Here is a 12,885-nt window from a genome sequence, read left to right on the forward strand (position 1 = left end):
AAAGCCAGGTCCTGGACATTTCTAGCACCCTCTAACAGATAAGGCAGGACCAAAGGGGTTGCAGTGTTGGGTACTGGGGGCCAGGAAGGTGTCCCTGTAGGCTGCGTGGTAGTGGCTACCTGCAGGCCCAGAGTGGCCTGGGTATCCCCCCCTACCCTGGCCATCCGCTTCTCTCCTGCAGTGGATCCCAGTGCACAGCACTGGGGCCTCCAGAGAAAGCTTCAGTCTTAGGCCAGCATCCACACGGATTGGTCATACTTGTTATTAAATATATGACTGTCAACCACTGGTGAGGGACAGCTTCTTCCTGACGCCATCACAAACCCCCTCTTCTACTGGTTTCCCTGGGTTCCCAAGCAATTGTGTCATCAGACCTACCTCAGCGGGACACTAGAGATAGATGCAAAGGAGGTGACAGGCAAGGGTCAGTCCAGCACAGAAGGGTCACCCTCAAAGGGCTGCTTGCTCATCTGCCCGGGGACTCAGAACATACATGACTCATGTCATTTGGGCTCAGACAAGCGCATCCCCAGGAAGCCCCAGGATCCTGGCACTACTAGGGGTACACTGAGCCCCTGATGTCCCTAACCCTTTACCAGCACCCCCTGGCCCCACAGAAGCAGGCAACATGCCTATCTCCAAGTGCTGGAAGAAGTCGGAGCCCCTGTGGAAGGGATGGGACCGGAAGGCCCAGAAGAACGGACTGAGACACCAGGTGTACTCGGTCAATGGTGACTGCTATGTGGGCGAGTGGAAGGACAACATGAAGCATGGTGAGTGGGGGACCTTGAGGAGTCCCGGTGGCTAGTGTGGAGTCTGGGCCATGGTGGGTGACTGGGACTTGACTGGGGCCAAGGAAGTTGCTGATGGAGCTCCCTGGGGACATATGTCCCCAAGGCTCCCTCAAGGGTGGAATGCCACTGACCTGGGCCAGCCAGGGGTCTCCACACGCTGGGGCTCTGGAACCAAACTCTACCCTGACTTCAGAAGAGCAAAGACCTCAGGGACCAGCAGGGGACAAAGTGGTCTTGAGACACCATCCGTAACCACAGCTAGGGCTCTGGGGACTCCAGTACACGGCCTGACCTCTGAGACCTGGGCTAAACATGGGGCTGGCAGGAAGAAAAGGTGCCCCCACCCCTGCAACCAGCTCGCAGTAGGGATTCAAACAGCTCTGACGTGGGGGTCTCACCAGCAGGGGGTTAGGGAGGACACACACACACACAACTAGCTGGGGCTTTAACTGCAACTTTTTTTCTTTTTTTAAGATTTTATTTATTTATTTGAGAGAGAGCAAGAGAGAGAGAGAGAGCGTGAGCAGGAGGGAGGGGCAAAGGGAGAGGGAGAGGCAGACTCTGGGACTCCAGGATGATGACCTGAACCAAAGGCAGACAGACGCTTAACCAACTGAGCCACCCAGGCGTCCCACTTTAACTGTTACTTTAACCAGCAAATGGCATAGGGTTCCTTGTGACACAAACTAAGCCCTGAAGAAAAAGAAGTGTTGTTGTTTTTTTTTAATTTTATTAATTCAGGGGCACCAGGGTGGCTCAGTCAGTAGAGCATATGACTCTTGACCTTGGGGTTGTAAGTTTGAGCCCCATGTTGGGTGTAGAGCGTACTTAAAAATAAAATATATTTTTAAAAGATTTATTTATTTATTTCAGAGAGAGAGAACGAGAGCATGAGCGGGAGGGGAGAGGGAAAGGGATATAGAATCTCAAGAGGACTCCACGCCAAGCACAGAGGCTAATGTGGGGCTGGGTGTCATGGCCCTGAGATCATGACCTGAGCCGAAACCAAGAGTTGGATGCTTAACCGACTCTGCCATCCAGGTGCCCCTTAAAAATAAAATCTAAAAAAAAAAAGTTTTATTTATTTAAGTGATTTCTACACCCAACATGGAGTTCGAACTCATGACCCTGAGATCAAGAGGCGTGTGCTCTTCCAACTGAGCCAGCCAAGCGCCCCAAGAGAAACAAGCTTTTATTAAAAAAAGATGATATGGCTTCTCACGTAGGTTTTGCAATTCCAGATCCTATGCTTTTTTTTTTTAAGATTTTTATTTTATTATTTATTTGACAGACAGAGACCACAAGCAGGCAGAGAGGCAGGCAGAGAGAGGGGGGGAAAGCAGGCTCCCCGCTGAGCAGACAGCCCGATGCAGGACTCGATCCCAGGACCCTGAGATCATGACCTGAGTGGAAGGCAGAGGCTTTAACCCACTGAGCCACCCAGGTGCCCCCAGATTCTGTGCTCTTAACCACTTTTCTCTCGTGCCTTCCTGAGTGAAGTACTTTAGAGTCCAGAAACCTGGGTCAGAATCTCGGCCCCACCAACAGGGACCTTGAGTGACTAATTACCATACTCTGAGCCTCAGTGTCCCATTCTGTAAAATGAGAAAATGCCTGTTGGTAAAGATAAGAGATGACATCTACTAAGTGCATAGCCCGGGGTGTGTGCAGAAGGGTCTGTGACTGTTTGAGGGCAGAGCATGGCAGGGATCACCACTACTCGGAACCATCCTCATCCAAAAGCACTCCGAAGCTGCCGCCGTCTAGCATGTGACTTTAGGTAACTCATCTCCCATTCTATGGATCTCAGCAGCCTCACCTGTGCTGTGAACTTGTGGGTTGACATGGCGCTCTGATCCCTCCTTCGATGTGAGTCCTGCCTCCCCTAGGACCCCAGAGGCATAGAGCTGATTGGGTTGAGGCTCTTGAAAATGGAGCTGTAGGAGAATCCTAATCGAGCCTCCCCTCTCTTCAAGACATACCTTTGACCAAGCCGACAGGGACTGCTGTGGTGTAAGCAGACTGGAAGCAGTCAAGAGAGTCATCATCATGCAAGGCAAGGATTGGGTGGCCACGGCTTCCCTGGACTGCTCGTTGCCTTCACTCCGCTAACCCCTACAGCACTCCTGGCCCACATCAGGCTCTGTACTGGGCATCTGGCAAGATGCCAAGCCTCAGGGGGCTCCAGGCTCGCAGGGAACCTGCACAATAAATAGTATCCCATTTTACAGATGAGGAAACTGGGGCTCAGAGAGAGGAAATGACTCACTGAGGGTCACATGGCTAAAAGAGGTGGCATCAGGCTGTATGGGGTAAATGACATGGAGGTAGAAGCCAGCCTCCCAGAAAAGAAAGCAAACATGCTGTCTTCAGACTTCACTGACTACATACACTTCATGACGGAGAACGGTGGAGGGGCGGGGGGAGACTATAAAGTTATGGCCCGGGGTGAGAAGAATTAGTGTCAACATACCCGGAAACAGATTCGGAGTAAGACCAACATCTATAAGCGATTTTACCCTGCAGAGTGGCAAGCCTTCCTCGATTCCTTGCAGAGGAGTAAGATGGAGATGCCTCCTCCTGGACCAGAGAGGGAAGGAGGAGCGTGTGGCTCCATCACGCACACACACACACACACGCACGCACGCACGCACGCACACACGCACGCACCCCTCTCTGGGGAAGGAACTAGTCTCCCAGAGGTTTCTGAGGACCCTGGGAAAAGCCAGAACCTGCTGTTTTCAGAGTGGGTAGTTTGTTTATACATAGTCTGCACGTAATAAAACAAGGCTATTTTACTTCAAAAAATTAAAAATAAAAATAAAAGGGGTGGCATCAGGATATGAAGGGGACCGGAGAGGAGGCATGAAAGCGGCCATGAGAACAGAGAGAGGCGATGTCTGAACGGAGCGCATGTGGGTAGGGATTAGCCCGGCAGAAGGGCCTGTCTTCTAGGTAGTGGACTCAGAATGGAAGGACTGTGGGGGAAGGGTATTAAGTCTTGCTCAAGGAACAGACTGGAAGCCAGTGCGCCCAGAGCAGAGAAGGGGAGGACAGAGAGTGGGCACACCAAGGAGTCTGACCATAAAAAACTTCGTTTAAGTGGTAAATTTACCTTTATCCCAGAGGCAAACAGTCTCATTGGACCAACTCAAATCAATGCCCTTCAATCAACCAATCACAGTGGCCCGAGCTGGTTGGCTGGCGCGGCCAGGGGGAGGAGCCAGATCCACGCAAACCATCGGGACTGAGAGTTCAGGAGAGGCTGGTTCCCCAAAAGAAATAAACCTCGTAAAAGAGGGACAGGTAGAAAAACCGGGTGAGGGCTCTACCTCAAGGGCACAAATAATTGGTAATATCTTTTGTATTTGCAGACACTGTTCTAAGTGTTTTCCTTATATTAATGAATGTAGTGATCAGAACAACCCCATGAGATAGTCTCATCCCCATTTTACAGATGAGGAACCTGAGGCCCAGGGAGTTAAATTACTAGGCCGAGATTGAAAAACTCACAGGGACAATGTTGGATTTGTTCCTGAGCTACTAAGGACCAAGACACGTATTAGCCCGTATAGGTACTCCACAAATATTTTATTGACCCTTTGTTCAACAAATGTCTTTGTTTGACATGTGTTGGTCACCTCCAACTTGCCAGGTCCTGTTCCTCAGTGCTGGAAATAGAGCAGTGAACAAAACAGACCAAAGTTTGTGTCCTCATGGAGTGCACATTCTCATGGAGAGCTAGACAAGAGACAAAAAATGACAAATAAGTGAATCGTCTGATATGTTAGGAGCTGATAGGTGATATGGAAAGAAACAGAGCAGGGAAGGGGCACCTGGGTGGCTCAGTGGGTTAAGCCTCTCTCTTCAGCTCAGGTCATGATCTCAGGGTCCTGGGATCGAGCCCCACATCAGGCTCTCTGCTCAGCAGGCAGCCTGCTTCCCCCTCTCTCTCTGCCTGCGTCTCTGCCTACTTGTGATCCCTGTCTGTCAAATAAATACATACAATCTTGATAAAAAGAAAAAAGAAACAGAGCAGGGTAAGGGGGGTTAGGACAGACTTGTGAATTTATATGGGATGGTCAGGGAAGGCCTCACTGAAAAAATAGATTTGAATGGAGATTTGTAGGATGTAGGGAGTGATTGAAATTTACAGAAGAGCATTCCAGGACGAAGGACAGGTAGGTACAAAGGCCCTGAGGCAGAGGCATATCTGGTGGGTTCCTCGACCAGCACGGCGGCCACAGTGGTTGGAGGGCAGTCTGGAAGTTGGGAGTGGAATTCACAGATGAGGCTGGAATGATAGGACATAGGTTTCCATGTATGTTTCTGAGAACTGAAGAAATATGCAGAACATTTTCTAGAAAATCTGGCCATCTCGTGTAACCTTTGAGTATCATTTAAAGATGAAACTTATTTTTAAAAGAGATGAAACTCATTATTATTAAGAGAAGAAGGAGGGGCAGATTTCTACTTGGGGGGTTGCTGTATCAATCTGGCATCAGGGCAAACAGCTGGAGAACTGTTATTTGTAGAAATGGAACTTTCTTGGAGTTCTCACTGGTGCTGGGGGTCTAGAGACAAAGCACAACCCTGACTCAGCCCTTGAGAAAGTCATCAAGTCTTCTAGGGGCCCCTGAGGCCAAGGCAGACCCAGCACCTGCCCCTTCAGCCCCATGGCTGCATGTCTGCAGTGTCGACTCATCTATGTGTCATCAGGAAAAGGAACACACATCTGGAAGAAGAAAGGAGCCATCTATGAGGGAGACTGGAAGTTTGGGAAGCGAGATGGCTATGGCACCCTCAGCTTTCCTGACCAAGAGATGGGAAAGCCCAGGAAAGTATACTCTGGCTGGTGGAAAGATGATAAAAAATCGGTGAGTGGTTCCTGTCATGCCCTGGGATGTGGGCTGGGCTGAAAACAGGCTCTCTGTGAGTGTGTGTGTGTGTGTGTGTGTGTGTGTGTGTGTGTGTGTAGGGGGAACAGTCAGAGAGTCCTGGGAGAAAAGGGAGGAGGGTGGAGGGAAGGAGGACAAGAGTACTGTGTGCGTGGGAGAAGGAAGGGGTGGGAAATCATCCAGGCTTCTTAGAACAAAACCCAGGAAACAGGAAGCAAGAGGAGAGAGCCCGGGGAGGAGCCCATGAACCCTCGTGGCACAAGAAGCCAGCCAGGCTGTGTGGGGGCCAAGTCTCCTCCCCCTGTCTGCCCCACTCATTTCCTGGCTTTCTTTTCCTTGGGCATTCCTTTCTGAGAATCCCCCTTCTGTTGGACCAGCACAAGAGGTGGTAGGAAAAGTGGGAGCAAGAAAGCAGAGGCCACACCGTTGGCCATAGGACAAGAGAGGAAGGTCCTGGAGGTAGAAGCCAGCCAGAGGCATGTCCTCAACTGAGAAATGCCTGAACCCTCCCAGTATCCCACAACCCACTCACAAAAGTCATGGTCATCATCATTCTTCTTTTACTGATACGGAAACAAGCCCCGAGAGGTGAAGTGCCTTGCTTGAGGTCACACACTGCTGGCAAATGGTGATTGGATTTTGTGATCTCTGAGCTCAAACTGTTTAGTGGCCAGTGGGGAAAGAGAGCCCAAAATAAACAATTCACATACAATTTGGTGTTAGGATAGAGGTTTTCCCAGGGAGCCTACATGAATTGAGAATTCAGGGCAGGCTTCCTACAGGAGGTAATACCAAAAGGTGCAAAGAGTTAACCAGAGAGGACAAAAAGGAGAAGGGGAAGTAGCAAAGTAGTCAGAAGTAGCAAAGAATATGTCAAACACCAAGGTGTGTGTGCCCACAGGGGTGGGGGTGAGGAGAGGGGTAGATGGGGGCCTTGAAGGTTTTGTGGGGAATCAGGATTTTGAGGGATAGACTTGGGCTGCTTAACCCAACTTCCTTAAGGTGTGATCTGCGGGGAGTCCATGGTTCTCCGTGGTTGGACACTGAGTGTGGTGTTCATTTTTCTGGGGAGAAAGTCCATAACTTTGATCTGAGGCATCTGCGACTTTTAACAGGGTCGAATCAGAGATGAGGAGAAGGGGCAAACGTGATCAGATGAGCGATGTAAAGATCCTTCTAGCTGCTTCACTGAAGATGCTTGCGGAGGGGAGAACGGGAGAGTGGAAGAGGGGGACCAGTGAGGAGGGGAGAAACGAAGGTGGTAGCAGAGGGGTGGAGGGGAACGGAGAGCTTGAGGAGCTTTTTCAATGCCCGACCATCAGTCTGGGATGTAGGGCTGAGGGAGGAAGCAGGGAAGTAGTCCAGGTGTGTGGTTTGGGTGCCCGGGAAGATAGGGGTGGCTTTCCTAGTGGTGGGGGGCGCCGTGAACAGGGACACCTTCGTGCTTTCAGGGCTATGGGATTCAGTTTTTCGGACCCAAGGATTATTACGAGGGTGAGTGGTGTGGCAACCAGCGCAGCGGATGGGGCCGCATGTACTACAGCAACGGCGACATCTACGAGGGCCAGTGGTTGAACGACAAGCCGCATGGGGAGGGCATGTTGCGTCAGAGTAAGTGCCCCGCCCCGCCCCAGCCAGCCCCGCCCCGCCCCAGCCAGCCCCGCCCCGTCCCAGCCAGCCCCGCCCCGTCCCAGCCAGCCCCGCCCCGTCCCAGCCAGCCCCGCCCCAATGGCCTCCTGGCCACGCCCCAGGGGCAGCCCCGGTTGGCCCGGCTTGGTCGTGCCCCCTCTAGGCCACGCCCCGACCACGCCCAGCCCCTCTCCAGCTCAGCTCCGGGTTAGGTCCGGGACAGGTCCAGATCCCTGCCCTCAGGGACTTTCTATTCTAAAGGGGAGCCTAACAAGACACATCAACAATTAAGATATTTTCTTATGGTCAGTAATTCTAGCCTACACTTACACAGCACTGAGCTCATTTAATCCTCACTACAGTTCCGTAAGATGGTACTATGACCATCTCCACTTTACAAATGAACTGAGCTACAGAGAGGTTAAGTCACTCGCTCGAGATTAACATAGTCTGTTCATTGTGAGGTCAAAAGTGCTAAGCAATATCCCTTTAAAATAGGGAAAAATAAATAAATATGTAAAATAGGAAGGTGTGTTGGAGAATGACAAAGGAGTTGGGGACAGGGGCTATCTAGACAGACTTAGGGTCAGAGAATGTCTCTGACGCGGTGATGTTTGGACAGAAGACCTGAAGGAAGAGAAGGAGCCTGATAAGCACTGAGCTAGGGAAAAATATTCCTAGAGAGAGAAAGTCATGAGTAAACCGCCTTAGCATCAGGACTTAATCCATTCTCTATGTAGCAACCAGCATGAACTTTGGCAGATTGGACCGTATTGCTAACCTGCTTTCAACTTTTCCATAGCTCCCTCTTACCCTCAGAGTTCAGAGCGTGGTCTGCAGGGTCTGCAGTCCTGTAGTTGTGCCTCCCGCCCCATGTCCCTTGGGAATCCCTCAGTTTCAGCCTTACTCATTTTCGTTCAGTTCCTCCCACGCTTTTTGCCTCAGGGCCCTTGCACTGCTGCAATGGAAAGAAGATCCTCCATATCTTTGCACTGTCTCCTCCTCAGAGAGGCCTCCCCCGTTCATACCACTAGTGCACATTCTCCTCATCCTCAGCACCTTTTTCCTTTCCTTTTTAGCACTAGGTGTATAATCTTGGGCAAGTTTTCTCCTCTCCATGCCTCAGTTACCTCACCTGTAAAATGGGAATAATAGTACCTAAAAAGCGGTACTACTGTGAACAGGCACGTAATAGGCTATCTATAAAGCTAGTGTCATTGTCTCCCCAGACTGTGACCTGGACCGCGCATCTATTTTGCTCCCCATTGTTTCCCCAGTACCTGGTACATAGTAGGTGCCCATGATGAGGACACAAAACTGAGCTCAGTCTCCTGAAAACTAAAGACTTCAATTTCCAATGAGACTTGACCAAACTGAGGCATTAGATCAGCTGAGGAGGGCTTATGCCAGCTACTTTGTCATTCTCAAGCCCCCATGCACCCAGCTCTGCGGCTACTTTTAGTGAGCATCTAGTAGCAACAGCCCACACTTAGTGAGCGTCTGCTGCGGCCGCATGTAGTGTAAGGGTTCTTCGTGCATCATTGCTAGTGGCCTGGACTCTGGAGCCTGTCTGCCTGGGTTCAGGTTCAAATCCTGGATCAAGCTCTTACTAGCTACGTGACCTTGATGCAATGTGCTCAAACTTAAACTCTCTGTGCTTTGGTTTTCTCATCTGTAAATTAAGGATAAAAATATGACTTAACTAGGGTTGAGAAGGTTAAATGAGGTTTGTAAAGTGCTGAGTGCGGTGCCGGACACATAATGTAAGTGCTCAGCAATGTTACTAGCTCATACTTACATGTAGCAGGTGTCAGCAGACTACGATCCTTGGACCAAATCCAAACCCAGCTCAACACATGTGTTTGTAAGTAAAGTTTTATTGGCACACCAGACTTGCTCATTCATTTACACATCGTCCACGGCAATGGCGGAGTTGTGGCAGAGACCCTGGGCCCCACAAAGCCAAAAATCCCGGCTGACCCTTTACAGAAAAAAGTTTGCTGACCTCTCGTCTGGAGTGTATCCAGTAATCTAAGTCCTTTCCGTGAACCCATATATTTAATCTCCACAACAATTCTATGAGGTAGGTGCCTCTGTTATCCCCATTTTACAAATGAGGAAATAAGACAAAATGGTTGTGACTTGCCCGAGATCCCATGGCTGTAAGGGTCTGAGCTGAGAAGCGCTGGCTTTATTAGTATTCCTTTTATGCCAACACCACCATCAGCCAAGCGGGAGCGTGAATTCATGATTAAGAAGAGTATGGGCTCCTGGGATGAACAGACCTTGGCTTCAAATCTTGTCTCTGCCGCGTCCTAGCTCTGTGACCTTGAGCAAGTCAGTCAGACTCCCTGAGCTTTTCAAGCTCCATCTGTAGAAAATGGAGTCGGTTATCCTTCATAGAACTGTTTTTGGGAGGAGTGAGTGAGGTCAGAAACATAGCAAAGAACCAGGCACAGAGTGAATGCTGGAAAAACATTGTCTATTCATACTATTAGCTATGACTTTTTTTTTACAAATAGGAAAGGATGTTGTTCATCCAAGTTCGGGTAAGTCATGGAGGCCAGATGTGGACCAGGTCTGATTCTGGAAGTCACTGACACCCCCACCCCACCCTCCACCCCACCCTGGGGGCTCTGATGTTTATAGGTCAGTCCGCCCAGACCGCAGGCAGCCCGGCCCGGGGCACTCTAGTCAGCTGGGTTTCCTTCTGGCTTCCCCGTGGGCACAGGGTCCGATGTGCGGAGGATGTGCGGAGGATGTGTGGAGGATGTGCGGAGGGGCCAGCCTGGTAGTCTGGTCTGGTCAGGTGTGCCCAGCACCCACGTGACCCTGTCCTTTCCCCCAGAGAACGGGAACCGCTACGAGGGTTACTGGGAGAGAGGCATGAAGAATGGGCCAGGCCGTTTCTTCCACCTGGACCACGGTCAGCTGTTTGAAGGCTTCTGGGTGGACGACGTGGCCAAGTGTGGCACCATGATTGACTTTGGACGTGATGAGGCACCCGAGCCCACCCAGTTCCCCATTCCTAAGGTGGGCACACCCAGAGACAGAAAACGGTGCCCCCGCAGCCACATCCAGCCTGGCCAGGCCTAGCCCAGCCCAGCCAGGGAACAGACAAGGTTTTGTTCTCAGTCAGGGCATTCCCATGGAGACTGGCAGCAGCCCACAAGGCAGACAGCACCTCCAAAGTAGGCAGCACCCCAAAGGCTGGCAGCCTGCGCCTCCCATGCTCCCCAATCCAACCCTTTACTGTTTCCCTCCAGATCAAAATTCTGGACCCTGATGGCGTGCTGGAGGAAGCCATGGCCACGTTCAGGAAGACAGAGGAAGAAGACTGATGCCAGGTGAGGGCCAGGCCTGTGCCCCAGCCTCTGATGTGGTTGAGGCAGCTCCTGGGGTCTCCTTTGGCCAAGGAACTCAGGGGCAGGAGCAGAGGGTGTGTTTCTTGCCTCCTGCAATCCATCCGGTTCGTGCTGGTTCCTTCCCTTCAAAGCTCATTTCCTTGAAGAGCAGTTCGCTCCTGAATGCCCTTGAGTAAGGTTTGGCCCAGGCCTGCACCTGACATCTGTCCCAGCCCCTCGGGGTGTGGGTGTCAGTGCAGTTTGAGGACAGGGCGTTGGTACAGCATCTTGGAGTTGCCAGCTCCCACCAGCTCCTTGCCCCCGCAGGGAACACACCAGAGCTTTCTGGAGAAATTCAAGTCCGTCACCCAACTGCTCAAACCGGTGCAGCTTCTGCAGAAGGAGCGAGTGGTGACTCGGGGCACATCCTTGGCACCCTCAGAGGGCACCTCACTCCTCCCAGCACTGGGTAACCCTCTCCCCAGCTGGCTTTCGGGGCCCTCTTGTTACAGCCTTCATTCTCGGTCACCATTCCTGAGAGCAGGAGTATAAAGGAGAACCCAGTGGCATGGGCCCAGGGCTTGTGCTGTGTGATTGGGACGGAAGGGGTGCAGCTCTGGGAGGGACTTCAGGTGAAGAGGGAAGACGTCCCTGCGGGCTGCATAGATTTCCCCTGGGGGAGAAAGAGGAGAAGAGCCTCTGGTCACAGTGGCCACTGAGATTTGGGGTGGAGAGCCGACCTGGCTTCTCAGCCTAACACAGGAGTGCTCGACCTTGGGATCCAGTGGGAGCTTTACAAGCCACAGACATCCAGGTCCCATGCCCAGACTCTCGTCTGTCTGGGATGAATGAGGCCTGGGCCTTCAGAAATTTCCCCAGACGATACTAATGTGCAACTGCATCTAGAACCCCTGATTTACTTTGTGACCCTAAGCAAGTGACCTTAGTTGCCCCATCTGTAAAATGGCACTTAGGAGATCTCACAGGGGTGTTTTTGAGGATTTGGTGACAGATATAATAACAACAAGTAACATGTATTGAGGTTAATTGTGAAGCAGAGATCTGGAAGAGCTTTGCATAATTCCAGACAACATTCTTCAAGATAAAAGAGACTCTTACATAATGGGTAGGAATCTGAGTCAGGCTGCCTGGGTGTGAATCCCAGCAGTGATTTAGGAGCTGTGTGTTCTCCGATAGGGCACCCAACCTCTCTGTTCTCTAGGTTTCCTCCCCTCAAATACGGGGCAGTCGCGGTCCTTGCCACCCAGGTTACTGTGGTTAACATGAACATGAAATAAGACGTGTTCCTAATGCAAGACATTCTGTCTCCCCTGCCTCCCCGGGGACATTCGGCGATGTCTGAAGACATTTCTGGTTGTCACAACCAGCAGGGAAAAACTTCACTGGCAGCTGGTGGGTAGCAGTTAAGGATCCTACAAAGCACACGCTAATGGAAACACTCTTCTACTGCGTTTTTCAGCCCAATGACTGAAGCGTAACCCTGTAATTCCAAGATGTTCACTAAGGCCTCGGCACGTGCCGGGCACACAGTAAAGGCTCCATAAACCCCGACACGATTTCCTGTCTGCCTCCGAAATCATAAGCGGGGTGGCCTGACCCCAAGGTATGGCTCTGTCTAGACCTCTCACGCCAGGAAGCTGAGCCTGGCCCACTGGGGACACAGACCGTTCACTTGGTGCCAGGCCCTGTGCCCAGAATTTCACCCGCCACCACCCTCCCCTCCACGACCCCGCAGCTTCTGAGGCTGTCCTGCTATTATCACCCTTTTAGAGGGGGAAGCGGGTTCTGGGAGGCTCCCGAGTCACAAAGCGAGAAAGTAACTGTGCTTAAACATAAATTACCCACTGTTAACGGACAGAACAGAGCATAGGGAAGGATACCTTTTTTCTTTCTCCCCCCAGAAAAAGTAGGGTGTTTCTTGTTTATGAAATCTCCCTAGATGGGGACACAAAATACTGGCAACAACGGATGCCACGGGAGAGAATCGGGAACCTGGGAACAGGGGAGGGCGGGAGACTTTCTCACTGTTGTATTTGGAACCTGTGAATGTATTTGTGTCTGAAATACAAAGAAAACTGAAATTAAAGAGAGAGTGTCCTTTAACTACTGTGCTTCCCTGAGCTGCCTAGGTTTGAGTACCCCGGGGTATTAAAAACAGATTCTAGGGGCGCCTGAGTGGCTCAGTGGGTTAAGCCTCTG

General features: G+C 51.2%; 1 protein-coding gene across 1 annotated transcript; it reads left to right on the top strand.

Annotated features, from left to right (window-relative positions):
- The first annotated feature begins 438 nt into the window (after positions 1-438).
- LOC111156403 (MORN repeat containing 3) lies at positions 439-12,885 on the top strand. Its single transcript, XM_022517266.1, has 6 exons — positions 439-773; positions 5,514-5,671; positions 7,144-7,303; positions 10,170-10,354; positions 10,588-10,668; positions 10,993-12,885. Exons 1-5 carry the CDS (start codon positions 629-631, stop codon positions 10,660-10,662), a joined length of 723 nt encoding a protein of 240 aa, XP_022372974.1. The 5' UTR covers positions 439-628; the 3' UTR covers positions 10,663-10,668; positions 10,993-12,885.

This window comes from Enhydra lutris, unplaced genomic scaffold, assembly GCF_002288905.1.
Source record: "Enhydra lutris kenyoni isolate GAN:26980312 unplaced genomic scaffold, ASM228890v2 scaffoldscaffold46, whole genome shotgun sequence".
Classification (NCBI taxonomy): domain Eukaryota; kingdom Metazoa; phylum Chordata; class Mammalia; order Carnivora; family Mustelidae; genus Enhydra; species Enhydra lutris.

What these genes read in the sequence shown, in the direction of transcription:
- LOC111156403 (XM_022517266.1), top strand. Translation starts at nt 629, where the DNA reads ATGCCTATCTCCAAGTGCTGGAAGAAGTCGGAGCCCCTGTGGAAGGGA. An exon ending in GGAAAGATGATAAAAAATCG is followed by an intron (nt 5,672 to 7,143) that starts GTGAGTGGTTCC and finishes TCGTGCTTTCAG; the next exon opens with GGCTATGGGATTCAGTTTTT. An exon ending in CCCAGTTCCCCATTCCTAAG is followed by an intron (nt 10,355 to 10,587) that starts GTGGGCACACCC and finishes GTTTCCCTCCAG; the next exon opens with ATCAAAATTCTGGACCCTGA.